The sequence below is a fragment of the Ochotona curzoniae genome, unplaced genomic scaffold (assembly GCF_017591425.1).
Source record: "Ochotona curzoniae isolate NIBS_2020 unplaced genomic scaffold, NIBS_Ocur_1.0 contig_908, whole genome shotgun sequence".
In the NCBI taxonomy this organism is placed as follows: domain Eukaryota; kingdom Metazoa; phylum Chordata; class Mammalia; order Lagomorpha; family Ochotonidae; genus Ochotona; species Ochotona curzoniae.
The window spans coordinates 26,069,541-26,096,775 of record NW_024466607.1 but is presented as its reverse complement, the minus strand read 5'-3'; the positions used below and the strand labels follow the sequence as shown (position 1 = coordinate 26,096,775).

The following is a 27,235-nucleotide window of genomic DNA, read 5'->3' as shown; positions in this document are numbered from 1 at the left end:
TCACTTGGATCAGAAATTCCTGCTTGACATCCAACTAGTTTTCTGTTCTTTGTCATGGGCTCTTGTGAAGTTGTCTTTGACTACCCAAACTGTTACCAACTGCTAACAGTACTGTTGATTCATACATGGTCTCTCCAGTAATGGATAATTGTAAACATACTTCCTTTGTATGATGTGTCTTACTGATTAGACTGTCAGCTGCAGCAATCAGGTCAATGTGGTGAGGATATCTGTACTTCATGCCTCGGCAGACTTTGCATCTCTTTTAGTAACAGGTACCCAAAGAGTTGAAATTCTTGACTTTCAGTTTGTTTACGCCCAGCCTAAAAGGAGGTGTTAAGGAGAGCACCATGGTAAGGTGCTTGCCTCTGGCTCCACATCACTGTGTAGCATTTATGCAAGTCAGTTAAGCTTAGCGCTGGCATTGGGGTGTTGCAGGCAAAGCTGAAGCCTGCATTGCCAGCATTCCCTGTGGGTGTCAGTTTGTGTCCTAGATATTCTCCTTCTGATCCAGCTCCCTCTGTAGGGCCTAGGAAAGGCAGCAGAAGATGATCCAAGAGTTTGGACCCCTACCTTCCACTTGAGACACCGAGTTGAAGCTCCTGGCTTAGGCCTGGCTCATCCTTAGTCATGTGGCCATTGGAATGAACCAGTGGCTGGAAAGATTGCTTTCTTCTCTCTGTCCCCTCCTTTCTCCCTACTTCTCTTTCTCTCCTCTCTTTTCTCCTTCCCTCTCTGTATAACACTTTCAATATAAATATATCTTTAAAAATGGCCTAGCCCCAGCAAATCTGATTCTACATCTGTAAAATAGGGAGAGCAGTAACTGCCTTAAAAGCATTTGTGTAATTGTTGATCTGTGAAAAATGCACAATAAGCAGCAGCTCAAAAAATGGTATTTAAACTTGATTTCCCACAGTTCCGATGGCAGTTTTTTCAAGTTGTTTTGATACTGTAGTAACTTTCCTTTTCTTGTCTTATTATTTCCAGATTATTAATTGTCTATATCCTTTTCTATCCATATGTGCAGCTAACCAATTGGCTAGTGGACCCCACTAGACTACATATTAAAAATTCATTGCAATTCTGCCTTAGCTATTCATTTATTGAGACAGTACATGAATTGATTTGGATATTTCTTAATGTATTTCAGACCAATATGCAGAATCTATTGTTGTGGGTCTTAGATCGTGCCTCTGCCAAGCTTTCAGATGTTTTCAATAACCAGTTTTCTCACAAGGTATCCAAGCAATTTGACTTGGAGTCACTTATTACCTGTTCCCAGAGCAAATTTTGAAGCGCTATTCTTACAGGGCTCTGTGGTTTTGATTACTGTGTTGCTAATAAGCATTGGAAATGAAGATGCCCAGCTGGGAGAAAGTGCTAAGAGACTTGAGAAAAAAAGATCCAAACTCTGGATTTGGTGCCAATTATGTGAATGCTTAATGAACTGTGGGTATTAGAGCAAGACATTTGTAAACTGTGGAGTGCCAGAATAAAACTGAAGGTGTGTTTCTCAGTGTGGGTTTGTTCTGCATTAAGAGAAATATATGAGCCCATATTAAGGTGACTTTTTTCCCCTCATGTTAGGAGATGGCATGGGGAAGATCTTATCCTTTTAAAACAATGGAGAGGAGAAGGTGAAAGTCTGGGGCCAGTTTCTTAGAGTGTCCAGTGGTCAACTTGCATGATTTCTTCTGTATCACTGTTCTGCATTCTTCTGCTATTCTCTGACTTGCCAACTAATGAGGGATTCAGCACCTGTTTAGGCAGCCATGCCGGTTTGATGGAGTCAGACCCATTCCCCCTTTGTCACTAAAGCTTGAAATCTGAGTGCTAAGCCTGCCATGCGAGTGCAGTAGAGCATAATGGAACAGAGAGACAGTCCATAGGAGAACTAATTGTGTTTACCTGTAACACACTAACTTATACTATGTATAAGTTATATACTTATACTTGCTATACTATCAGTATAGCAAGAAGCCTTTTTGGCAACCCTTCGCATGATGCAAAGCGTTTGTATTTATTAGCTTGTCTTCCAGCCAGTCAGTCCACTGAGATTTAAGAAAGAGCAGTGACACAGAAAGCACAGGATGGACACTAGGATAGATCATCATCAGGATGGCAAAAACAAGGAATTGTATAAATGCATACCCACTGGGTGCCTAGTGGTGCTTTTGTGGCTTTGCATGTCATAACTCATTCAATCTGACAACTCCATAGTGTGGAGGCATTCCCTCTAGTTCACAAGTGAAGAAACTGAAGTACAGGGAGGTTTCTGAGGGTGCCCATGGCCACACAGGCGGTAGATGTCTTCTACTCCATGTGCTCAAATCCCCTAATTAGACAGTGTGAAGAGCACTGTGAAAGCCCATGCAGCCTTCCTGGAGAAGATAAATGTTTTCTGAGGATGCGCAATATCAGAATTGGTCAAGAAATTGGGATTAATGCCATTCCTAATTATAGGATGTCAGCAACATCAAAAAGAGTTTTGGAGTAAGAATCTACAAGGCAGAAAAGTGCAGACTGGTGGGAAGATATATACACACACACGTATAGAAAAATGTGTGTGTGTGTGTGTGTGTGTGTGTGTGTGTGTGTAAGAGAAAGAGAGAGGAGGGTGGGCAGCATAGGGGTGAGAGCTTATAAGCCCATTGAGAGAGCAGCTAAGACAGGGAGCACACAGGACAGAGAGCTTGTGGTGGGCAGGAGCCAGCAAACTTGGAGAAATGAACACAGTGAGAGGTAGAGCATTCTCCATTAGTAGGATCATTCAAAGAAGAATGAAGCAACTTCTGAGCTTAAACCAGACAGATTTGAATTGCCTCTGAGGCAAGTAGCCTGAGACAAGGCTAATAATGTCCTCAGCCTCAGTTTCTGTATCTGAACAATGGGAATTAAATTGACATACCAAATTCAGAATGTTATCTTAAGGATTTTAAGGGAGAAAAAAGGATTTAAAAAGCCTGTGGCAGCACCTGACACATAGCAGGTGTTCAGTGGCTGCTGATTGTTGCTATAAATCAGGCCACTTTTACCTGGACATGGAGAATCTTGTGCGTTGTTGCTCACTGCAAGGTCTTTAACACCATCCCATGCCCCAGTTTGCAGGATACCAGTAAAGCATCCTGGTAATGGAAATGAAAAATGCCTCTGGACATGGCCCAATAACCCAAAGGGGAGAGTGTCTTAGTCCATTTGTGCTGTTAAAATTGATAGGTGAGACTGGATAATTCAGCAAGTGCAGAAATGCATGTTCTCGCAGTGAGGAAGCCTGCACAGCCCACAGCCAAGGCAACAGCAGGGTCTGTGGTTCAGTGAGGGCTGTTCTCTGCTTCTGGGGTGGCACTTTATTGCATGCTCTGGAGGAAGGATGAAGGTCAAGGGAGCTGAACACTGCAAAGCCCCTTTTATTGGGCTCCAATTCCATCCACAAAGAAGTCCTCAGGGCCTAATTGCCACCTACAGGTGCCACCAATTTGTACTAGCACTTTGGCACCACATGAAGTTTTGATGAGCACAAGTTGAAACCATAGCATCCCTCTACTAGCCCCCCAAAATTCAGGCAGTAGCTGAGTGACAGTACTAAGGTGAGACAGTACTAAGGTGAGGTAATTGGGTTTTAAGGGCTCCTCCTTCATGAGATTAGGGCCCACCACTGATGTGATCGGTTTTATAAAAGAAACATCACATGTGTTCAGCTCTCTGGCACTTCTACCTTTCACAACATTCCGGGAGATGCAGTAGACAGGGAAGAAGGGAGCAACTCTCACCAGACTAGAGAATCTGCTGTTGCCTTGAACTTGGACTTGCTAAGCCTCCAGAACTGTAAGGAAATAAGCTAAAGCTCTCTATTAATGATCCAGCCTCAGGTATTTTGTTGTAAAAGCACAGTGGACTAAGATGGGCTGTGGGGGTATCACTACCAACCTCCTAGCCAGGAGTGGAGATCAGTCTTGGGGTTGACAGTGAATGCAGCTGTTAGACACTGCTTGCCACGCCCACATTCCATGTAGGAATGTCTGGGTTGGGGTTCCAGCTCCACTTGGGATTCCATCTTCCTGCTAATGCACACTCATGGGACAGCAGGTGTTGTCTCAGATCTGTGTAACTTAAGAGACCAGATTGAGTTACTGACTCCTGCTCTCTGCCTTGCCCAGCCCATGCTGTTGTGGGCCACTGGGCACTGAGCCAGTGATGGAATATCTCCTGTCTTCCAAACAAAAGCAATCAAGCAAAGAACAACCTCAACCCACGGGTTTATTCAAGAAAGGGAGTATGGTCTCCCCTGGTGTGCTGAGCCAGGGAGTGAGCACATTTCATACTTGATTTTGTTTTAGATGAAAAGGGAAAGACAATCAAGACACACTTGGGGTTTTGCCAAGTTTCTGTTAGTCAAAAACTCCCTTTCTGTTGGGGTGAAGAGTTCCCTGGCATAGAGAAACTCTGTTTAAAATGAATGGGGCCAGGGCACACATTTGCCCTGATCCTCCCCAAGGCAGCTGTGAACTCTGGACGACTTCTCAATTCTTTAAACAGTTCACTGCCTTTATTACAGCTATTGGACCACAACTCTTCTCTGGGCTTAACTAGCAGATGGAGAAACATGGTACCAAGTATGGAGGGAATTAATCTCCATTTGAATTGTGATTAACAGTTAGTTTATCTGGGCCATGTGCAATAGCCTAGTGGTTAAATCCTTGCCTTGTATGAACTGGGATCCCATATAGGTGCCAGTTTGTGTCCTGGCTGCTCCACTTCCCATCCATCTCCCTATTTGTGTCCTGGGAAAGTGGTAGAGGATGGCTCAAAGCCTTAGGGCCCTGCACCACGTGGGAGACTGGAAGGATGCTGCTGACTCCTGGCTTCATATTGGCTCAGCTCTGGCCATTGTGGCCACTTGGGGAGTGAATCAGTGGCTGGAATCTTTCTCTGTGTATGTCCTTTTTCTGTATATCTGTCTTTCGAATAAAAGCAAAAATCTGTAAGAAAAATTACCTAATCATGAAGAAGCTGAAAAAGAAGTTGAGAATGCAAAAATCTGATAAATAATATAGGTGGTGGGCTGGAGAAATGTCAAATAAGTGATTCTGACAGGTTTCCCTGTAGTAAGCAAGAGAAATACATTCAGGGCTGAAAATAATGTTATCTTTAGCATCAAACCCTGGCTGTCCAGGAATTGTGTTTATAATAAGTCCACCCCAGTAGAGGTGTGGAAGAGGCAGAAGGCCCTTCCCTTCCCCAGGGCAAACATGCTTCTCCCTCAAGGACACTATGGGCAGGTTTCAAGGACCACTAACCTTCCTCGCCACACTGGATGGTTTTGATTCACCTGTGTATTTGTGTTGCACGGTCACATAAAGACACTTTCTAATATGCTAACATGGAATATAGTCAGAAGTGGACCTGAAAGGATGAGAGAGAGAGAGAGAGTAGAGAAAACAGAAAAAAAAAAGATGCAGGCATCATAGAGGGGGAAGGGATGAGGAGAGACAGATTTCCTGGCAATTTCCAAAGAATTCAGAGTCTGTGACATCTTCTTTCCATCTCCGGCTACACCCAAGTACAGGGCCAGCTGACAGTCTTTCTTTGGATATCCAGCTCTGTACTTGTCTCCTGTTTTCCTCCTCAGTGATGGCCTCAGCCCGTGCTTCAATATGGACAGCCGGACTGCAGTCTACGATGGTTACGAGTCTCCCTTCTAGTTGCCCATAAGACCCCTCAGAGGAACAGAAAGGTTCATTGGATGCCTCCATCTAGTGACTGAGTTTAGAAGTGGCCCTTAGTCAAGCTTATCCTTGGGGGGCATGGGAGGAGCAGATGGCACTTGGAATAGATTCAGGGACCAGCAGAAAGTGGAAGCGTGAAGCCTCAGTGAATTAAAGGAAGGTGCCTGCAATTTACCTTTGTAGAACTAAGGCACTGCCTAGTACTGAGGTAGGAGAATAAGTAAAAATAATGGCAATAATGGTGTTACAATGAGATGCTGTTAATTTGTCACTCACTGTCTACCTTTTCCAGGGCAAAGTGTTTTGTGGGTTTTACTTCTCTTTATAACAGAAAGTCACACGGAGGGTCAAAAATCCAGGACTCCGTATTTTAGCCACTACCTTTTAAGATCCACAGGCTTACCAGTGTCAGTCCTTGTTCTGTCATTAACTTCTCTGACAGCAGCCACGGACTCATTTCCCAACGTCTGGTGCTTGATAATGTAGGATTAATTTGGATCTGTAGAATGTGGCCTCCTTGCTTCGCTTGTCTCTCAGGACTGTTTTTGAGGCCGACTAGGGAGCCATGAAGACATTTGGCATACATTGGGCAAAAAGCAAATCTGAACCAAGAGACCACTGTGTGCCTGCAATGAGTATACACTCCTTGTTGTATAAACTACCTTTGGTCATTTTGGTTTCACTGATAAAAACAGCAGAGTTTGAATAGCACAGCCCCCTTTCCCCACAAAATCTGTTTAAATTGTGAGAGGCAGGCTGACACACAGAGAGGAGGAGAGATTCTTCCATGTGCTGCTTCACTCTCCAAATCCTGCAGTAGCAGGTGTCAGGCCACACTAAAGCCAGGAGCCAGGGAGTCTACCCACACCTCCCAGAGGGGTTTTAGATACCCAAGTACTTGGGTCTTCATCCACTGGTTCTCAGATGCATTAGCTGGAAGCTGTAGGGTAAGCGGAGTTGCTGGGATAAAATGAGGCACTCTGTAGTGGGCTGGACATGAGGGAGTTCCACAAAAGTGTAACCTGCTGTGCTACCATGCCAGCCTCTCTCACGTAATTGTAAAGTGGCTATTGAAATTCTCACAGTTAATGTATTATTAGCTTAACAAATACATACATTTCATTTCATTATAAGATTTTTGGATGCTAGGAAAGAATACTTTTGTAAGAGCAAGACAGCAAGATATTTTCAGATCAAACATTCTTGGGATGATGCTTTTTAGGCATACATACATGCATACATGACAAGGCTTAAATATTTAATATTTCCTTAAAATGATCCATGTCATGTACCCCTTTGAGAACTGCCGTGGTCCACTTAGATGTACGAGTGTCTGTATATGGAAATGCTGGGTCATCCTGGTGTTAGCCTTGTGAATTTTGAGACCATTGTATAAGGCAACAGAGAGTGGAGCTAGGGAAGGGGGCGGAGAGGGGGTGGCTGACAGTGCAGACAGATGAGAACGGGGAGATACGTGGAGATGGAACTCCATCTTAAACACTTCTCGGCCCAGTCTATCACATATAGGGAAATAACACATTTTAAAAGAGCACCAGTCTCAGTTCATACAAACAGTGAGAAAAATGGGTGACTTACTGCACAGAGCTGGAATAAATCCAGCAGTAAGCTTCCCAACTCTTTCCTTGAGCTCAACAGATTTCCAATAATTAGTTTTAGAGGTTTCTAACAAGTCTTATAATAGTTTGCCCAAGCAGGGACACAAGTAATTGACAGCCATCATGTTTTTTTGCTAGAGATCCAAGAGTTTTTGGATGAAAAAGAATATGATTTTATCTTGAATAGCTGCTGCAAAGGTTCAGGTCACTCTAGAGTTGCTCAAGCATTATTAAAAAGAAATCAGAAGAGAGACAAAAAAATTTGTTTCAAAAAGAGAATCACTTACTATGAATGGACCCCGGTTGTTTTCTCGGTATTTGTTCTGGAAGAAAATGTACACGACAGTGGCAGCCAGAGAGTAGAGGAAGGCGAAGACAGCCACGGTGACGAAGAACTCTGCCGAAGATGAGGAATCGCCAATCAACGCCAGCTTCTGCCTTGCCTTGCCCTCGCAGGTAGGCACCTCAAACGTCACCTGGTGCAGCCTATGTTGGCAGATGGAAAGAAACACTCTTGTAAGTGACACAGAGAGCAAAGCAGACAGTATTGATGATGTCCATCTCCTAGCAGGGACCAAGGGCCCTTGGATGCTAAGGTCCATTTAGATATTTATAGTATCAATCAAGATACACAGTTATCAACTTAAAAGTTTGGTATAGATTCATCGAATTACAAGTGCCTTGGTAGGCCCAGATCAAATGATTTTGCAGGGCTTAAGAAGCTCAAAGGTCAAATGTTCTCCACACCTGTTACAAAGTGAGATGTGACTTGGGAATTTTACGGTATGCTAACCTGATGGATTAGTTGAGGAGTTTATAGGTTATAGCTGGAAACATGAAAGAAAAATTGCTGTTAACACCATTCAGTTGGATTTCATAAGAGCTGGAAAGGGAAAGGGAACCCGACATGGTGCTGGATTAGATTTTAGAATCCTCCTTCTTGAGTTCTCCAAGCATTTTCTGCTAGGACTTTTATCCTGTTCTCCCAGCTGTGTCCCCAACATCTCCCTGTATTGATTTGTCCTTTATCAGCTTGTTCCAATCATATGGGGCCCTGATTTCTGTTCAGTAGTTGTAGTATTGGGGTCTCGCCATAGACTATCACCCTTTCCCAAGTCACTCTACACCTTTGGCTCTTTGCCCCGTCTGACTCCTTGGCATTTAGGCATCAGTTCAAACATCTCCTAGAAGAACTTTTTCCTGGGTGTTGATAAAACGGCTCTCTTTTCCTTTGAGGGTTCGTCATCACATCACTGTTAAATTTCACTTGGAGCCCTCCCTGTCTGGTGCAGTAGTCCTAGTAACATTATCGGATTCCTTTGTTATTTATTTATTGGTCTCACTAGTCCCTCAGTAGTTAGCCTGTCTCCACAATAGTGGTGGATCTTGGTTTTCTGCTTTGTGCATCCCCACAGCCTGACATTTGACAGACACTCAGTGCCTGGATAAGCAAATGGAAACTCTTAATTCTGTAAGATGACTTATATATCCTAATTTTTTTTACTTTTATTTTTTATTTTTTTTTGTTATTAACATTGTATTATGTGATAGTTTTATAGGCACTGAGGATTCTCCCCACCCCTCCCTCCCCCCTCCCCCCATAGTGGATTCCTCCACCTTGCTGCATAACCTCAGTTCAAGTTCAGTTGAGATTCCTTCATTGCAAGCATATGCCTAGCATAAAGTCCAGCATCTATCCTAATTTTAAAAATTCAAGTATCTTCCTAAGGTACTTGCATAATTTCTCATTTTGCTTATTTGAAAGGAAGAAACAAAGAAACGTCTTATTCACTAGTTTACTCTTGCAATTCCCACAACATCTGGAGATGAGCTTGGGGAACGTTAGGAACCTCTAGCTCAATTTTGATCTCCGCACGGGTTGCTGTTGAACCATCAATTGCTGCCTCACAAGGTGCACTTTAACTAGAAGCTCAAGTGCAAAGAGGAGCTTGGACTCAAGCCCATCCTCAGATGTAAGTCAGGGGTGTCCCAAGCAGGGCTTGGCTATGGGGCCATACACTTGCTCTCATAAATCCTGTTTCAGTTGAACTTTTAGATGTCCTATATTTGGAGAGTGTTCTATTATCATATCAGACGAGGTATACTACTTGATAGAAATAAGTAACATACTTGAGCAGTACTTTTGCTCCAGGAAATGACACCTAAGAAAGATGTGGTATAGCCTATATAGTATCCCTATTGAAGCAATGATAAGTGGCAAACTGTAATTCAGTGTGACAGCAGCCAGAAGGTGTTCTTAGGGAGGCGCTGGGATACAGGCATGAATGAGGCTCACTTACTCAATAAAATACTGCCTGCAAATCATCTACAGAGTAACCGTGATGATAAAACTATTGATGAACCTGGTAAATGTAGGAGTATTTTTCTTACTCAGTCAAATCTGATCTCTTGGCAACAGATTTGTTGTATACAGCCTTTTATGATTAAGACTAATACTAAAAGGGTAAATTAGCAGCCATTACAACTAACATTTGAAATTTCTTGAGCCACATCATGGATAAATATTGGATCAGAGATTTATACTTGTATTAGATTCCAGAGTGGGATTTTTTTTTTTCAAAGATTTACTTGTTTTGATTGGAAACTCAGATTTACAGAGAGGAGCTACAGAGAGAAAGATCGTCCATCCATTAGTTTACTCCCCAAGTGGCTGCAACAGCCAGAGCTGAGCTGATCCAAAGCCGGAGCCAGGAGCCTCCTCTGGGTCTCCCACATGGATGCAGGGTCCCAAGGCTTTGGGCAGTCCTTGACTGCTTTCCCAGGCCACAAGCAGGGAGCTGGATGGGAAGTGGAGCAGCTGGGACATGAACTGGTGCCCATATGAGATCCTGGCGCGTTCAAGGTGAGGACTTTAGCCAATAGGCTACTGCGCAGGGCCCCAGAGTGGGATTTTTCACTTCTGCATAATATTGTTCTACTAAACAATGAGGACGTGAACTGGGAATAAATATTTAATCAAAGTTAATGGGCCACTGACACTGGAGTTACTCGAGGCATTTTTAAAAATGCATATTCCTGAGCTCCATCCCTATAGGACTGAACTGACATCTCTAGGAGATTGGCCTAGCTGACAGATCAGGTGGGAAAACTTGATTTCCTTAAGTTTCTTGGTTCTCAAAAGCATGTTCTTTTTCATTTTCCGCTTGATTTAAGAAAGAACTATTTATGTAGTTCACTTGATTGTGCTCATGGTTATTGACTTTCCTTACAAAGGATTAAAAAAATAACCCTGACATACACTGTACAACTTCAATAAAATTCAGGAAAATGGAAACATTTGTTATAGTTATGTTACAGAGCCCATTTCTTGTTCTTGTCAGAGATACTAAAATATTCCTTAACAGTTTAGTCTGTAGGAATACTGAAGAACAAAGATTTAAAATGTAGTCAAGCCAAGTGTTACTCTGCATGTGATTTCCAGCTAACATATTTTCCTCATATTGTAATATTCATTTAACATATATATTAAAAATTTGATTTTATTTGAAAGGTAGAGTTACATAGAGAGAAAAACAAGAGAGCTTCCATCTGCTGCTTCATGCCCCAATTGCTGCAATGACCAGAGCCAGGCTGGTCTGAAGCCAGGAACCTCTTTCATGCCTACAATATGAGTACAACAGCCCAAACACGTAGGTCCCCCTCCACTGCCTTCCCAGGCCACTAGTAGGGAGTTGGATCAGATGTGGAGCTGCTGGGAATCTAACTGGCACCCTTATGGGATGCTGTGGGTAGAGGCTTAACTTGCTATGCCAAAGTGCCAGCCCCCTCATTTAATATATTTTTTAAAATATTTATTTTTGGGCCCGGCATGATGGCACAGTGGTTAAGGTCCTTGCCTTGCACGCCCGGGATCCCATTTGGGTGCCAGTTCTAATCCCGGTAGCCCTGCTTCCCATCCAGCTCCCTGCCTGTGGCCTGGGAAAGCAGTCGAGGACAGCCCAAAGCCGTGGGACCCTGCGCCCGTGTGGGAGACCCGGAGGAGGCTCCTGGCTTCGGATTGGTATAGCATCGGCCGTTGCGCTGACTTGGGGAGTGAATCATCAGACGGAAGATCTTCCTCTCTGTCTCTCCTCTCTGTATATCTACCTTTCCATTAAAAATAAAATAAATCTTTAAAAAAATATTTATTTTCAGGATTGATGCCATGGCATGGCACTAGAAGTGCTGCCATCCAGTATGGGCATCAGTTTGAATCCTGGTTGCTCCACTTTTGAACCAGCTCTCTGCTAATATGTGAGAAAGCAGTAAAAGATGGTCCAAGTCTTTGGGCCCCTGTACCCACCCACATGTGAGATCCAGAGGAAGCTCCTTGGTTTGAACTGTCCTAGCACCTGCCAGAGAACCAAGGGATGGGAGATTTCTCTTTGTCTGTTTTTCTCTCTGCAACTCTGCTTTTCAAACAAAAATAATTCCTTTAAAACGTTCATTTCCACCTGTTAGAAAGACAGAGTTTTAGAGTGATAGAGAACTCTATCATCCATTGGTTTATTCCCTAAATGATTCGGTTAGACCAAACAGAAGCCAAAAACATAAAACTTCAGATCTCCCAATTAGGTGTCGGTCTCAAACACTTAAGCCATCATCTGCTGCTTCTCAGGATTCAATTGCTGAATCAGAAGTAGAGTGGCTGGGTCATGAACTTGGATTTTTTGCAGGCAGGTGACCTAAGTGTTAACTCACCATACCACAATGTTCTCTCCCTTTTGATAGATTTTAAATATAGTTCACACAGTGGCTTGGGAAACCACTTTAATAGATGAAATGTGTCCTCCTAGGTTGCGTTGGAGTTTAGGAAACAAGGAGACGTTTTTCTAAGAGAAGCCTAAGCTAGTTTAGGATGGCTTGGTCAAGATGAAGCTTCCTTATGGAAATAATTGTTACATCACAGCTTTAGAAACAAGTCCATATCATCCAAATAAAAAGTGAAGGAAGGCAGTAGAATGAGATGTCACTAAAACTCTATAATAAGAAAAATGAAATATTACACAATTGTGATATCAAGTTGTTGGAAAGGTCAGAGAAGTTGGAACTTTCACATTTGACAATTTCACATACCAGTATTTGGAATGTAAAATGGTGCAGCCACTTTGGAAATCAGGCTTGAAATCTTATCAATGGATAACAGTTTACATACATCCAGCAATTCTACTCGTATCTGCATATCAGGGAGATCTTTTGACTCTATAAAGACTAGTAGCAGGAGCAAGCAGTTGACCTTGGGCTTAAACATTGGTTAAGATGTCCTTGCTCCATGTCACAGTCAAAGGCTAGCTCTGACTCAGGAGTCTAACTTCACTAATACAGATGCTGGAAAACAGGGTGATGGCTCAAGTAACTGGCTTGCTGAGAACCATGTGGGAGGCCTGAATTGAGTTTCTAGTGCCAGCTGCACTCCCAGCTTCAAGCTGGTCCAGTCCTGGCTGCTGAAGGCATTCGGGCCATGAATCAGCAGCTGAATCAGAGCATGAATCAGAGCATCTCTTTGTCTCTGTGCCTTTCAACCACAGACTTAGAGGAAAACACAACTTAAGCAAGACTGTTCACCACTGCACGATTCATAATAGCCCCAAAGTAGAAGTACCAGATGTCTGTCAAAGAATGAAGGAAATATGGTATATCCCTATGGTAGAATCGCATTTGCCAATACAAAGGAGTGAAGTTTTATAATATGCTACATCATGGATGAACCCTGAGTATGTCCTAAGTGAATAAAGACAGTTGCAAGAGACCACACGTGGCATGGTTCTTTTTACATGAAATGATCAGAATAGGTAAATCTATTTCAGTCTAAAGCAGAGATTACTGTTTGTCTAGCAGAGGGTGGGGGCATGGAATGGGACAGGTAGCCATGACAGCTAAGGGGTATAGGATGCCTGGATGTCTTTTTTCCTTTTTTTCCCCCTTAGGATTTACTTGTTTATTAGAGACAAACAGGTAGTATCTTCCAGCTGCTGGTTCCTTCCTCAGATAGCTGCGATGGCTGGTGCTGAGCCAGGCAGAAACATAGAGAATCAATGCACTCTCCCACTTGGGAAGCAGAGGCACACACAATTGGATCATCCCCCACTGCTTTCCCCATGCCATAAACAGGGACCTGGATTGGGAGAAGAGTAGCCAGGACACAGACCAGCATCCATATGGGGATGCTGGTGTTGCAAGTGGCAGCGTAGCACACTATGTCACAATGCCGGCACCCGGGCTTTGGGATTTCTTATGGAGATGATGAGGATGTTCTAGAACAGACTGTCGTGACGGATATTTGGTGAATATAATGCAAGTTGCTGACTTGTCCATGTCAAATGTGTCAGTTGGTGTGATGGGTGGGGTGAGAATTTTTTCTTAGGAAAACTACGAGATAATAGGAGAAAGAGAGCATGCTTCAACCCTCTGCATAGGGCAAGGAGTGAAGCACTAGGAGGAAACACAATTTGGTTAGGGAAGCTGGTGGATTGTGGGAAACGGGTGTGGGGAGGCACAGGAGGAGATGCAGAGTTACCTCCGGGTAGCTCAGCTCCCATTGTGAGACGGTATGACCTCTAGATAAAGACTGGAAAGCTGTTCTTGGCATCCACTGGTAAAACAAAAACCATTTTGCTTGTGGAATTGATATGGAGATGTGCACAGGTGCTAAGGACATATCTGGGGCTTTGTGTGCATCCAGGATGCTGGTTCCTTTGAATGATGCACCCAAACTGGAGCTGCAGTCTCTGTGTGCTGAGAAGGGAGCAGACATGAGAATGGCTCGGTTGCCAAACAGCCAGCAGAGCAAGCGTTGGTTGCCCACCTCTCGTTCAGTGTTGACTTCCAGGAATTGTTAATTGGCTAATGTGTATAAGTTCAAAAAGAGATGAGCTGTGCTTATCAATAACAGTGATCTGTAGTCTGGCATTTATCACACCAGCCATATATGAGTAGAATCAGGACAAAGAGGCACTGGGGAAATGAAGCTCTGAATGAGCTGCTAATCCCTGAGGAAGAACATGGAAGCTGCAGATAGCATCAGTGTGATCAATCACAGCATTAAGAAATCTGCATGCAATTTGATAGCATAGAAGGTATACATGTAGAAATTCTTTTAATCAGTAGTTGTGTATATGTATAAATAAATACATATTTTGGCTGGAGAGAGTTTACAGCCAGCATGTGTTTTGCAGCCGTAATAACTTTGGAAGCAAATAGCATTCATTTAGAAACTGTTCTCTGCAGATGGAGCGTGTCTGTCAACAGAATCTGGAGGCAGACCGGGCCACCTCTGATCCTGTGCACAGCCAGCAAGGGAGCAATTGCTGAGGCTGTAGAAGGGACCAAATCCAATTTGTTGATTTCAAAGTATAATTTCCTTCTTGACTGGCCTGACCCAATCAAGGGGTAATTGAATTTTGCTGGTTTTCACTGCACTGTGTCTATCAACGAAAGGCCTCCATTTTAGGATTGTTCTCTCTTTTAACTTTTTTTTTTTTTAAACCAACACTTGAGCAATTTAAAGCATTTCACTGGCGCTTCAATTAAGTGAAAGGAAATGCTGTGTACCCATGGTTTTTATCCATTTGTAGGGTCTGGAAAGAAGTATTAAATGTAGCTATTCCTTTGGTGAAGCTGGAACTTGTTTGCTTTATTAAAAATGATGTTTATAATAAGTTTTCTTGTGCTTTCAGGCATTATGCTAGGATCTTGGACACTTGTATCTCCCTTAATGGTTATAACAACTTTCTTAGGCAGGTTACTGTCACTGTTATTCCCTTACAGATGGGGAAGCTGGGGCTTTGGGCAGGCCATAGGCTTGCCTGTGGCCGTGTAGCCTATGGATGACTGTGATGCTTTGCAAATGCGAGCAGATGAGGAGCAGCCACTGAGCATTTCTGTCCCTCCGCTTTTAAAGTTATGATATCTAGTTGCATGCTGGCATGCAAGTAACCAAGCCAGCTTTTCCCTGTAATTTCATGTAATGGTAGGTTGATTGTAAGGTCCACTGGGGTGGGGGAAGAGTGGCCCCCAGGAAGAAAGATGGGAGGAGGGAATGGCTGATGCCATCAAGCTGGCTGATGCCATACAATACCCAGAAGCGCCTGCCTGGCCAGGGAGTAATGTATGGGCCTGACCAGGCCAGAGGGAACTTATCTGCACTCATATTACCATACAAGGAAAAGTTCTTTCCCCTGCTAGGCCCCAGTTCCTATTTTGACCTGGGTATAAAAGCACTAATTCATGTTCCCTGGTGTGACTTCCCTGGCCCTCTGTCTGTGCTGGACCAATGAACCTCGCCCTGGAGCACTCCCACTAAAGCTCCCTTTGAGCTGAACTTTAATTTAGTGTGGATTTTCTTAATTTGGACTTGACTGACAATTTCTGCCAAATCAGATTATTTTAATATTCATCTTGTTACTCCTTGAGTTATATGAATTGGCTTTGTACAAAGTGCCTAGCTATAATAAAATCAAATCCCAGTTCACCAACCAACACAAAGTTAATCTAACATTTGCTGCAGAATCAAGCCAAGGGCAAATCACTACCTCGTGTCTAGAAATTCCTCTTTAGGTAGCAGCATACTACTATGGCCATCTGGTAAAAAAGACTTTAAAAATCTATCAGCAGAGTCAAAGAAAATGGAATTAAATCTCATACGTTTGTGGGTGGCTTAGTGTAATACAGTAACGCCATGTCCTGTGAGCACTGATATGGCTCACAAATGGGAATGAAGGGAAGGGCATAAGGAAGGCAGAAAGTAGCTGTCACTGAATTCTGGTGCTGATCACGTCTTTACCTGATCATCTTCAGTTGGACCTGTTTCAGTCTTGCTTGACAGTTGGCAAGGACTTCAGTGCTGTTACTTCATTTTTTTCTCAGCCTTCCCAGTATGGAAAGTTGGTGACTGTCTAGTGTTAGTTCAGCTTTTGATTTGCTTGCCATGTGTATGTGTATATGTGTAACAAGAGTATCTGTGTGTACATTTATAGATATATGTGCACACTTCCCACACAGCCCTACTTACTCAGCTTAGATGGCCCATAACAGAAATAACTGTAATGGGAGTTTACATTTATTTTCATATGCCCCATGTCGATTCTTTTGTCTGTCTCCATCTATAAACAAGGAAGTTGGAATTCCATCATGTTGAAAGAATCATTGAAGATGGCCCAGAGAAGAGGCAAATGAGGAAGCCAGGCTTCCTGACACCCAACTCTAAGTTGTTCTTCTAATGGCCTGAATCCCATTTCTTGATCTTACAAGCTCTGTGCTCAAATCCTGGCCCCCTCAACTATGACTTACTGAGCCCCATCAGCTAGCCAGCAGACACCTACAAATAGAAAGGGAGTGAGTCATGGGTAACAGGAACCAAAATTACCAAACAAGTCAAGAGGGAAAACTCTATTTGTCACTTGTTCTGGTTCTTACTGTACCGGAAGCATGGTAAATGGTGATTCTACTTCCCCTACTACTGAATGCCAATCACAGAACATTTATTGAGGATATACTAGGTCAGGCACCAAATGTGTTGATAGATTAGCTCATTTAAATCTGCTCTTGATCTTCTGCATAATAATAGATATACTGTTAGTGATCTTACAAATCACATATTTGCTGATCTTCTACCACTGCTAGTTTTTCCAGTGTCCTCCTATCAGCTGGCCCTCTATAACTAGTCACATTAACCTCTCATCAGGATTGAGGTCATGGAAAGAATATATTGGACTTGTCATTTGTTCTACAACTGTCTTGGCTTCCTGGTGGATTTCAAACGAGTGCCGAAGACTTGTTTTCATTAGAACAAGGTTTTCCTTTATGCTACCAGCACCTTGCCAGATAGATTTTTATGTTGTATTCAAAATCTGACAAGAGATTATGCCTTTACAGAGCCTCAGGGTTAGCATCTGTTTGGGGGCAGAAAAGGCAAGAGAGCCTCATCTTGCATGAACAGACCTGGGAAATAGACCACTGTGATGAGAAACCAGGGGAGGATTGAGCAGTTGGGCTCAAGTTGCTTAAGAAAGTAGCAAGGTTGAAGTTTTCGTCTTGCAAGTGGGAATAGAGTTTATTGGAAACACAGTATCTGTTCCCTAGACATCCAGAAGGATAACTAGACCTGCAGTGATTCTCTTGAAGCAAAGGGTCATTACTACTCTCCCTCCAATATCAAAGCAAACAGAAGCATGTAACTACTTAGGGCACTGACATCCTTCTAAGAACCTCAGGGACTCTGATGCTGCTGACTGCTCCATGAAGGTCAGTGCACACTCGGATGTTGGTATCTGCGCTCTCATTGCTATGCCTGAGCCTTGCTCTCCAGCTCTCTGATCTTCAGCTAAATGGCACTGTTGAAGTTGCCAGAATCATTTTTTTTCAGACATTTCTATCCTAACCTTGGTTGAATCACAGTTTCAAAGCTTCCAATGATAGAATGCATGAGCCCAAGTATTTTCTTTTAAAGGAAAAGGAGGCCAAAGTGAGGGAGGGGATAATGTTATCTGCTCTTAAGCACAAGTACAGTTCATTGTCTCCAAAGGAGGAACTTTCCATTCTTTTTGTCCTTTCTACTTTGCTTTTGGAGAAGTAGTATTTTTTAAAGGAGACTAAAAGCACAAGGGACTGAGCTAGGAGACAGAAAACATGATCAAGGTTATTATAAGCAATATTCTTTTCTATTCTTAACTGTGTTCATGCATGCAGAGATAAGGCTGGAAAATCACTGTACCCCTTTCTCTTATGCTGACATGTTCCCATTTCCTTAGCCTGGAAAGAGATTTTATCCCTTTATGCAAGGTACGATGTGCTGATAAGAAAAATGATCTCAAATTTTACACTCTCACACACACTCCAGTATGTAATTGTGTCGACAGACATTTCAAAACAAAAGCGTAGACTCCAAAGGCATGAAGAAGAAATGATACAGATGAGTCCAGAGCAAGGCTTAGAGTTGAATTTAGAGACATGAAACTCTAAAATCCCTCGAATGGCTTGCTAAAAGGCATTTCTAGGCTCACTAAACTGTGATTTATTAATTTTGGTTTCTTCAAATAGAACTTGAGGAATAGAGAACTCAGATTGCCATTCCATCGCCAAATTAAAATAGATAACGAGGTCATTATTTGCATATTTCGGGGATAATTTCTTCCCCGTTTTTCTTCACTGAACTGTGATATTCTACCCAAGTGAACTGTGAAGCAAAAACAGCTTTACAGTTATTTTTGTTCTTGCTGCTGCTTTTGTGGAATCTGAAAGATTCAATTGACAACCGCTTACTTACCCATTTGGTTTGGTTTGTATAGAAATGTTTCATGAATAGACAATGCCACAAGTTGGGCTAAAAGACACAACACTCAAAAACACACTGTTACCTTGGGAGTAATGCAACACAACTGTGACTGAGATGACCTGCCATTTGGAGTGTGGATCGAACACCACGAGAACGGTGGTGGTCGTCCTTCTTGCCAGTTACCTCATCTACTCTCAGACCTCGGGGCCGCACGAGGAAGAGGATTCAGATCAGCGAGCTGTTGTTTCCAACATTTTCTGTCCAATGAAACAACATCCGAGTCCTTCTTTTTTCCTTAATGGAAAGACATTAAAAAGCAGCTCCAGCTGTCACCAGCTGTGTGATCTTGACTCTGTGAGCCTCAGTATACTCAACTGAAAAAAGCAAACAAGCGCCACCATAATGAGGATTCCTGTGAGGTTCACATGAGATAATGGACAGCATTGGTGCCTGAATGGAATTAGCAGTTGTAGATGCTATTCATATGTGAACTGCAAGAAATCTAGTTTGAAACTCAAGGAGTAAGTTTAATTGCAACAGTTTACTCCTTGAAAGCATTGGGGTTTTAAAAATAAATTAAGAAATAAAATGAATTAAATGTACGAAGACCTAAAAAGACAAGGTTATAGAACTACATGACTGTTAAAAAAAAAGCCAGCAGATATTTGGTCATTTTCTGCTTGCTATCGTTTCATTCTTCAAATGATTACTAGCCTTCTGAATGCTCAAGATACAGAACTGGTATCTTGGTAGAAAATTCAATATATATACTGATTATAATGTAATAAACAGTGTTCGTGCATATAGAATAACATGCAATTTCCTTTAAACAGCTGAAAAGCTATTGCCATGTCAAGAGCCTCTTGAATTGTAAATGTGCAATTCTTCAGTTATTAAAATCACCATCCTTTTTGGGGGGAAAAATGCGACTCCAGGAAACACTGTTCATTTTCGTTAACTAGGAACTGCTTAACATATTTACCCGCTTGGGCTAGGGAAAAAATGCCCTTTGCTGTCAGCAAATATAATGTCAGCCATGTTTCCAGTGACTAAGGAATTAATCATACTATTTTCAAGTTGCATTTGGAACCTGACATGTAAGAATTCATTTTCTGCACAGGAACCAGAAGCGGTTTAAAAATATAAATCAGAATAGGTTACTCCTTTATGTAAAACTCTCCCCTAATTGCCTGGTTTTGCAGGCAGGCCCATTGATGGGACACATGGGGGTTAAAAGAACCTCACTCTTGACCCCTTGTTTTCTATTTTTGTACTGCTTTATTTTCCTGCAACAAGATTCCCCCCACTGTAATCAGCCCCTGACATGGCCCGTGGTCAACTTCAGACCTTCCCTAAGGTCTCAGGTGTCACCTGCTCTTTATTTTGTTTTTGTTTTAAGATTTATTAAATTTGTTTCTTTGTTCTGTTGTAAAGTCAGAATTAGAGAGAATGGGAGACAGAGAAGGATCTTCCATCCACTGGTTTACTTCCCAAGTGGCTGCAATGGCTGGAGCTGAGCTAATCCAAAGCCAGGAGCTTCTTCTGGGTCTCCCAAGTGGATGCATGGTCCCAAGGTTTTGGGCTGTCCTTGGCTGCTTTCCCAGCCACAAGCAGGGAGCTGGATGGGAAATGGAGCACCTGGGATTAGAACCAGTGCCCATATGGGATTCTGGCGTGAGCAAGGTGAGGACTCTAGCCACTAGGCTATGGCGCCAGGCCCATCACCTGCTCTGAGGAGCCTCACTGCACCCCTTGGTCCAATGCACAAGTGTGTCTCCCATGCCTTCCTATTTATATTCCCAACACTTTGTTCCATTTATTGCCCTTTCACCTTATCACTGTCTGAAATGTCCCGTTGACTTGGGAATCCGTGCTTTGGTTGTCTTTCCAACTAGACTGTAATCAGCACAAAGGCAGGGACTCTATGTATCCACTTCTTTATTTTTTAAAAAAGATTATTTATGTGCAAGGCAAAGTTATCAAAAAAGACAAAGGAAAAAGCTTTATCATCCGCTGGTCTTTAGTCTTACTAAATGATTACGATGGCTAGGGCTGTGCCTAGACTGAAACCAGAAGCTTGGAGCTTCTTTAAGGGACTCTGATGTGGGTATAAGGACTGAGACCATTGGGCTACCCTCAGCTACTTTCCCAAGCACATTAGCAGGAAGCTGTATTGGAAGTGGAGCAGCCAGGACTCCAACCAGCACCCATGTGAGATGTTCGCACTGCAGATGGTGTCTTAACTAGCTGTACCACAGCACTAGCCCCTGCCTCTATATTACTGAGGTACCTAACCAGTTCTGATTTTCAGTAAATAGTCAGTAAGCACCAGCTTAATGAAGAAAGGAAGGAAGGAATGAGGTCAAAGAATAAAGCTTATCAAATTCTTAGAAGACACTTGCTTGTACCTGCTCTCATTTTGGAGAATTCTAGAAAGAGATAGCTTACTTTTTCAACCAGAGGCAGCTAAGGCTTGGGGAGGTGAAGACCTCTACTGGAGTCACATGAGGAATCACAATTCAAGCTCCCTGCAGCTTGCTACCTCAGGGGACCTGTCATTGCTCGGTAGCTCCTGGAAGCAGCAGCTTCCCTGTGGCCCAGAGAGGCCTTGCCTGGGGGCTCAGAGTGCCACAGTGACAGGGAGTAAACAAAGCCATCCTTCTAGTCACGGGCTGACCTGCAGAAGCTCAACAAGGAGCTCTGAACAGCCAAAGGTTTCCACCAGACTGAGTCTTTAAGGAACTCCTCAGTACCGACACTGTCCTATTGTGTGGACTGGGTCTCTGAAACAGTATCCTATTTTACTTAATCAGGTAGCTGCTGGACCATCCACTTACCTCTTGCTGCCAGGAGTGACCGGTTCCATGGTGACTAGTATGCAGATAGAATAAAACCTTTGAAATCAGAAACTAAGAAAAGGAATGCAACTGAAAAATATTCCAAATCAATGACAATGAGGGTGAAAGCTGGGGTAATCAGATGCCCTGACCTAATCCAGTGGGTCAGAGAAGTTTCCTAGAAGTGGTGATGTTTAGGTGAAATTTTTAAGCTTAAGAGGAATTGCTCAAGTACAGAGGCTAGGGTTTTAGGGAAATGAGGGCATTAACAATAATAGTTGTGATCATTTTTGGTAGGGATTGGTTCTATACTTTGGTCAGTCACTGCACGGTGTATTCTACATTTTATATTTTCTGTAGGTTTTTTTTTTAAAGATGTATATTTTTATTTGAAAGCCAGAGAAAGAGCAGAGAGAGTATCTTGCATCCACTGGTTCCTTCTACAATGGCTGTAACATCGTGGGTTATGCCAAGCTGGAGTCAGGACTCTTGAATTCTGTCTGAATCTGATTTGTGACAGGAACTTGGGTTTGCAAGCAGGGTAGCTGGGAGTCAAATTAACACGTTATTGATGTGAGTACACTGAGTGTCATCTTAACCCACTGTGCCACGCTGCCTGCGGTTTTTCTTAGCATCTCCTATGGGGTAGGCATCTGATACATTTTTCTTCCCTGGAACCTTTTCTCCGTTTTTGGACAGCTTTTGAGGATTGAATAGGTCTACATCTGAGCAATCACTAAGTTCTATGTGTGGTCTTGAAGGAGCTAAGGCATGGCATGCATACTCTATCCTACTCCAGGGTAATGGGCTCACTCCAGAGGAAAGAATGAAGAAAAACAGTGAGAAAGATCCTAGTTCATAACTTGGCCCTAGCACCTAATAGGGTACAAAATATTTACTGATTGAGAAGTCTGTGACTTAGTTTGTATTCAGATTCCTGGCACATCTCCGATAAAAACACTTGCTTGTATAAGACTTTGTTATGAATAGGCATCGGCTGCAGAAATACCCAGTGGCACCTCAAAAGTTTAATAAAATGCACTTCCTCTTTTATTTTCTTTCCTATCTTGGTTGCTCTAAGCATGCTGTTTTCATTTCAAGTGCTCTCTCAGGACAGTGGATAGGTTGTGTGATTCAAAAGCTTTTTTTTTTTTCATTGAAAGTATACATAGTTCCACATTTCCTGGCTTAGCTTGTCTGTACATCTAAATCTTGTAAAAGAAATTACAAGTGTGGCCAACCCGTGCAGTATTCAGACTTAATCTTGAGTCATGTGATACGAACTGAAGTAGGTGAGAGTGTGCAAAGGGAAAAAGTTTCGTAGAGTGATACATATAATGAGTAGAACTCAGTAAACTTGGTTCCTTCATTGAACAGAAAATAAGGATTTTCTTCTGAAATCTGTGCAACAAATTGAGAATCTCAGCTATAAAAAAACTGAGTGGGTCAGATAGAATGCAGTTATCAGTAGGATGGACTGCGCAGGTCCAGGGTCCTGCAGCACAATCAGCAGCAGGTTGGAATCTTCAGTCAAATTTAATAGGAAATCATGTTAAGGGAAGCTGACCTAAGCAGCCAGCCTCCATTCTTCAGTGCACAAGTAACAATTTCTTCTGAGACATTTCAAATACGACTCATATTTTTTTAAAGATTTATTTATTTTTATTGGAGAGACATACAGAGATGAGGAGAGACAGAGAGGAAGATCTGTCCAATGGTTCATTTTACAATTGGCCACAATGGCCAGAGCTGAGCCCATTCGAAGCCAAGAGCCAAGAGCTTCTTCCAGGTCTCCCACGCGAGTGCAGGTTCCCAAGGGTTTGGCCCATCCTCTACTGCTTTCCCAGGTCACAAGGAGGGAGCTGGATGGGAAGTGGAACATCTGGGACATGAACTTTTGCCCAAATGGGATCCTGGCACATGCAAGGCGAGGACTTTAGCTGCTAGGCTACTGCATCAGTCCCAAGACTCACATCATGCATACTATAGACCACGACCTCAGCGTACTGGTCATAGACTCTCCTCCATACCAAAAAACGTTGCCTGTCTCTTTGGCTTTTACTCACTCTTCTTGTGGTAGCCAAGGTGAAAACCTCAAACATTTTCGCCAGTTCTGTAGCTGTGAATATCAGAGTCCAACTTCCCTCCCATCTCCAGTAGAAAAGCACAACTTAGATCTTGCCTTCATCTTGATAACAATTACTAGGGCCACAAGGATGGCTGCCTCATTGGCAGGCTGTGGTCAGGGGCACAGTTTATGTGGCTCTCTGGAGTTTGTAAGTTTATTTCTTAGGAAACGGTCACTTTAGGCAAGAATCTTCTGTGAATCTACATAATTTGCTGCATTGTGTGGACTTAGACGCAATTTTTTTTGAGAAATTATGCATAGGAACTCTAATTTGCAAAATGCGCATGAATCAGGTTTATTTATGAAAATAACTTCACAATTCCCTTGGTGGGTTGTACTTGTTGAGGAATCACCCATTTCTTGAGTGGCTGGTAGTGTCATGCTAACATGTCAAAATATAAATGCAGGCTGGAGTGTTTTGTGTGTGTGTTTGAAGTTTTTATTATACCCCTGAAAACACAAACTACAAAACTGAAATGACAGACATCCTGATGAAAAGTTGCAAAAGACAGAGTGGATCTTTGCTTTCCTTTAGCTAAAAAAAAAAAAAATAGTGAAAATGAATCAGGCTCCTGGTTAGATTAGGGTTGTGTTTTCCAAATGGAATTAGCTGGACCCCAGTTATTTTTAGTTATGACTTGAAGGACAAGCAGCTATTTCCAGAAGTGCTTTGGTGACTGTAAATTATATGAACAAAGTTCGGATGAAACATAGATAACAATACATAGGATGAGAATTGAGAAAAAGATGGTAGCAGTTGATAACTGCTATGGTAATGATTTTAAAGCATTACTGCACATTGTTGCTGTCTTATCTACTGGTGGGCTGCAGGGACTCTGCCTGATGCAATTTCACAACTCCAGTGGAAGGTGCAGGAATGTAAGCAGACATATGCAGTTTCCTCTTGGACTTTGCGGGAAATGACAGTTTGATATGATCACTGCTATCTTTCCACTAACCAAGTGTCTGTTAAGCCCACAATCACTGGGTGGGGAAATACATGCTCTTCTCTGAGACTGTGGCAAAGCGACCTTGCAAACTGTGAGGTTGCCACAAGAAGTGTGTGGAAAATGGAATTAAAAGGTAAGTTTACTTGGATTTAAAAATATTTGGAAAAAAATATTTTGGAAAACCAGGGACTGTTTTTCCATACTATGCATTTTCCATGAACTTCTTAAAACCTCTCATCCTGTCAGGGGAAGGGAATGAATTATGGCTGATAGTTCTGTGTATAAAGATACTAACTATGCAGAACTGTTGTCACACTCATCATGCACTAGCTCTATTGGCCTCTTTAATTCTCCACACATACTCACTTTTGCCATTAGAGTGGGCATCTTTCTGCATTTCATCATTTCTTCTTGCTACAACTTATGCTGTAGAACAGGGAAATCCTGTTTTGTAAGGTCAATATCTGGGTTAAAAAAAAATCTATCGTAATAGATCTGTGATTCAAATCTTGGAGTATTTTGGCTGTATTGGCCAAGGCACTCCAATACAGTGGGTTAGGATCTTGTAATTTAGGTTATCAATTTTGCAGGTGTATTCCATGTGGCAACCTGAATTTCATGTCTTTCTTAGGGAACTGTGTTCTGGGACACTTGAGGACTAAGTTAGCAGCTCATACTTAGAAGGAAAATACGTAATCATGGCAGCTTGATTTCTGCAGGTGATTTGAATGAAAATAGAAAAGTATTGAAGGTTTCAATTCAATATATTTTCTATGATCAGAAAATGCTCTAACAATATATAATCTTTCCTCTAGGACACAGGCTTTGTTTGGTCTTCTGTCTGTATGCCTTTATTTATTTATTTATCTATTTATTCAGTTAGTAAACATTTCCAAGTGCCATTAGAAGTGTTATCGGGCACTGTGCCAATCCTCAAAACACAAAGAACTTTAAGAACTTACACACTGCTGAGACATCAGCACAGAAACAGACGATTGCCATGGGATGGGAGGTGTGCTGGGAGGAATAAATGGCAAAGTGTGGGCCATCAAATGAACGAAGCTGAACTTCAATGAAGGAACAGTAAGATTTTTGCAGTATAGATGAAGTCTGAATTAATTCATGAAGGAAGAATAAAAGCTTCAGGAAAGAATAGATATGGGAAAATGGGTAAAACATGGGGCTGGGAAAATGGGTAAAAGTTTAGATTGTACACAAAGCTATAGAAATATCTGGAAATAGCACAGTTGTGAAACTGAGTCATCCTGCAAATTTACTATCTCAGAGATGATGTCTGATCATGGTGTTTCTACCATGTTTATACTAGTGCTAATCATAGCATCCAAAAATGTGGAATCAACTATGGTATCCAATATCAGATGAATGGATGAATATGATAGATACACATACATGTAAAGGAATATTATTTAGCTATAAATTAGAATGAAACCATGTCATTTGTAACCAACTGAATGACACTGAAGAATACGAAGTTGAATGAAGTCAGTCAGATACAGAAAGATAAATATTTTAGGTCTTCCCTTATATGTGAGATCTAAAATAAAAAAAAAAACACCTGAAGCTTGTAAAATACAAATTTCCGTGGGTTTTATACATCTAAGAACATATTCATAGAGTGGCCTATACTGCTATCTAATTTCAGAAAATTTTCATTAGCCTCATAGGAAGCTTTCTGTCCATCAGGGCCACACCTCATGAATTCATCCTGTACTCCCTGGGTGCTGCTAGCTTGTTTTTATGGGTTCATATACTTTGGATATTTCATATTAATGCAATCATTCAACACGTGGCTATTTGTGACTGACTTCTTTAATTTAGCATGGTCTCCAGGATCGTCCATATTCTCGGACATGTCAGTATTTATTCATGTATATTGTCGAAAAATAACCCATTGTGCATGTAAACCACACTAAAATTCATACATCAGTGGAGGGACATTTGGCTTTTTGATATTGATCATCTATTATACATAATTGCTGTTGGGAACCTTTATACATAGTTTCTGTGTAGATACGTTTTCATTCCTCTCATCCAGGTGTGGAAATACTAGATTGTGTGGTTTAATAGTAACATAATCATATGCTTAGCAGTTAAAGGAATTCTGAAACTGATTTCCAAAGTGCCTTTACCATCTTACAATCCCACTAGCAATCTAAGGGAAAATTCATATTTTTAACAACCTTGTTAAAACATACTGGGTACAATTTTAACTTTAGTTATCTTGGAGGATTTGAATTTTATTGTAATTTTGATTTCCATTTCCTTAATGACTGATGATGTTGAGCAGCATTTAATGTGCTTTTTTGGCTACTTGTAATTCTCTGAAAACTTCAAATCCTTGTTTAGTGATTATCCCACTTAAATCTTCACATGTTAAATAGAAGCTAACATTTTATGTATATGAGTTGCAAAACGTATCTCCCATTGTGTGGGTTGTCCTTTTCCTTTCTTGATAGTGTCTTCAAAGCACAGAAATATTTTTAAAATTTGATTCAATCCAGTTTAACTACTTTCCTCATTGCATCTCTTAATTATTGCCCAGTCCAAGAGCATTACAATGTATCATTTTATTATTCTTATCTAAGATACTTTCTACTTTCAGCTCCGACAGTTTCTACAATCACATTTGAATTAATTTTTGTGGATAATAGGGGTTTAAGTGTTAACTGTTTTTCTTTTGCG

At 41.9% G+C, this 27,235-nt stretch overlaps 1 protein-coding gene across 2 annotated transcripts in view; it reads right to left on the bottom strand.

The window, feature by feature from the left end:
• SYNPR (synaptoporin) overlaps positions 1-27,235 on the bottom strand; it is a 282,830-nt gene that overhangs the window by 39,158 nt on the left and 216,437 nt on the right. For both annotated transcript variants that reach the window (XM_040995058.1, XM_040995059.1), the window contains one exon: positions 7,633-7,831. In XM_040995058.1, the coding sequence (XP_040850992.1) occupies positions 7,633-7,831 (199 nt within the window). The remainder of the gene's footprint in view (positions 1-7,632; positions 7,832-27,235) is intronic.